Raw genomic sequence first — 728 nt, forward strand, 5'->3', positions numbered from 1 at the left:
GATAAATCAGAGAGCAAGGAGACCATAACCCGCCTCGCCCGCCGCAGCACCCACCGCAGGAGCTCGTCCCTGAGCTGACGGGCCACGGCGCCGCCCTGGTCGTGTGCATGGCCCTCCTGGTCTACGTGTACGACGAGCGGACCTTCCGGCAGTTCCCCAGTCTCCACGTAGTCATGTCGGGCCTCATCATCCTCACTCTCTTCGCGACGGATGTGTCTCTCACACTCTATTTCCACGAGCAAGAGATCCAGGGTGACGAGGATAAGGATGTCAAGGTCAGTGCCTCGGTGATGCGCGTCAGGGTACGTGGGAAGCCCATGGCGGCTTGTTGGTTGGGCGTTCAGCGGAGCGGAGGAAGTCGGTGGGCGGTGTCGAGGCTGTTGCTCGAATCGATCGCGTTAGAGGGTGGAGTTTAAAGGGCTTTTAGTACCAACATTAGTCTTCCAGTATGTCCCCCATCTAATACGAGTAAAAGTAAGCCACATTAATTACAGACTTTCCTCCTTCAGTTTGGCAACATGATATACCTCCTGTTGGTCGTCTATGTCTTCCTGCCGATTCCTAAGAAGTGGCAAGTAACAGTCCTCGCTCTACTGCTCACCCTCGGCTACCTGGCCCTCGGGTACTACGCCATCCAGGGCGACCAAAGTCCTTACGGTCGCCAGCACATCGTCACCAAGGTACGTGATTTTGGTTGTGTAACTACCATATAAAGTGCTAGAAATAAT

General features: G+C 54.9%; 1 protein-coding gene across 1 annotated transcript in view; it reads left to right on the forward strand.

Annotated features, from left to right (window-relative positions):
• The window catches only part of LOC119582390 (adenylate cyclase type 2-like), a gene marked incomplete in the record, with an annotated part of 138,831 nt that overhangs the window by 41,213 nt on the left and 96,890 nt on the right, over nucleotides 1-728 (forward strand). Inside the window, 2 exon segments of the mRNA XM_037930603.1 lie at nucleotides 48-275; nucleotides 510-680. Of these exon segments, the coding sequence (XP_037786531.1) occupies nucleotides 48-275; nucleotides 510-680 (399 nt within the window).

This window comes from Penaeus monodon, chromosome 15 (genome assembly GCF_015228065.2).
Source record: "Penaeus monodon isolate SGIC_2016 chromosome 15, NSTDA_Pmon_1, whole genome shotgun sequence".
NCBI classification, from domain to species: Eukaryota; Metazoa; Arthropoda; class Malacostraca; order Decapoda; family Penaeidae; genus Penaeus; species Penaeus monodon.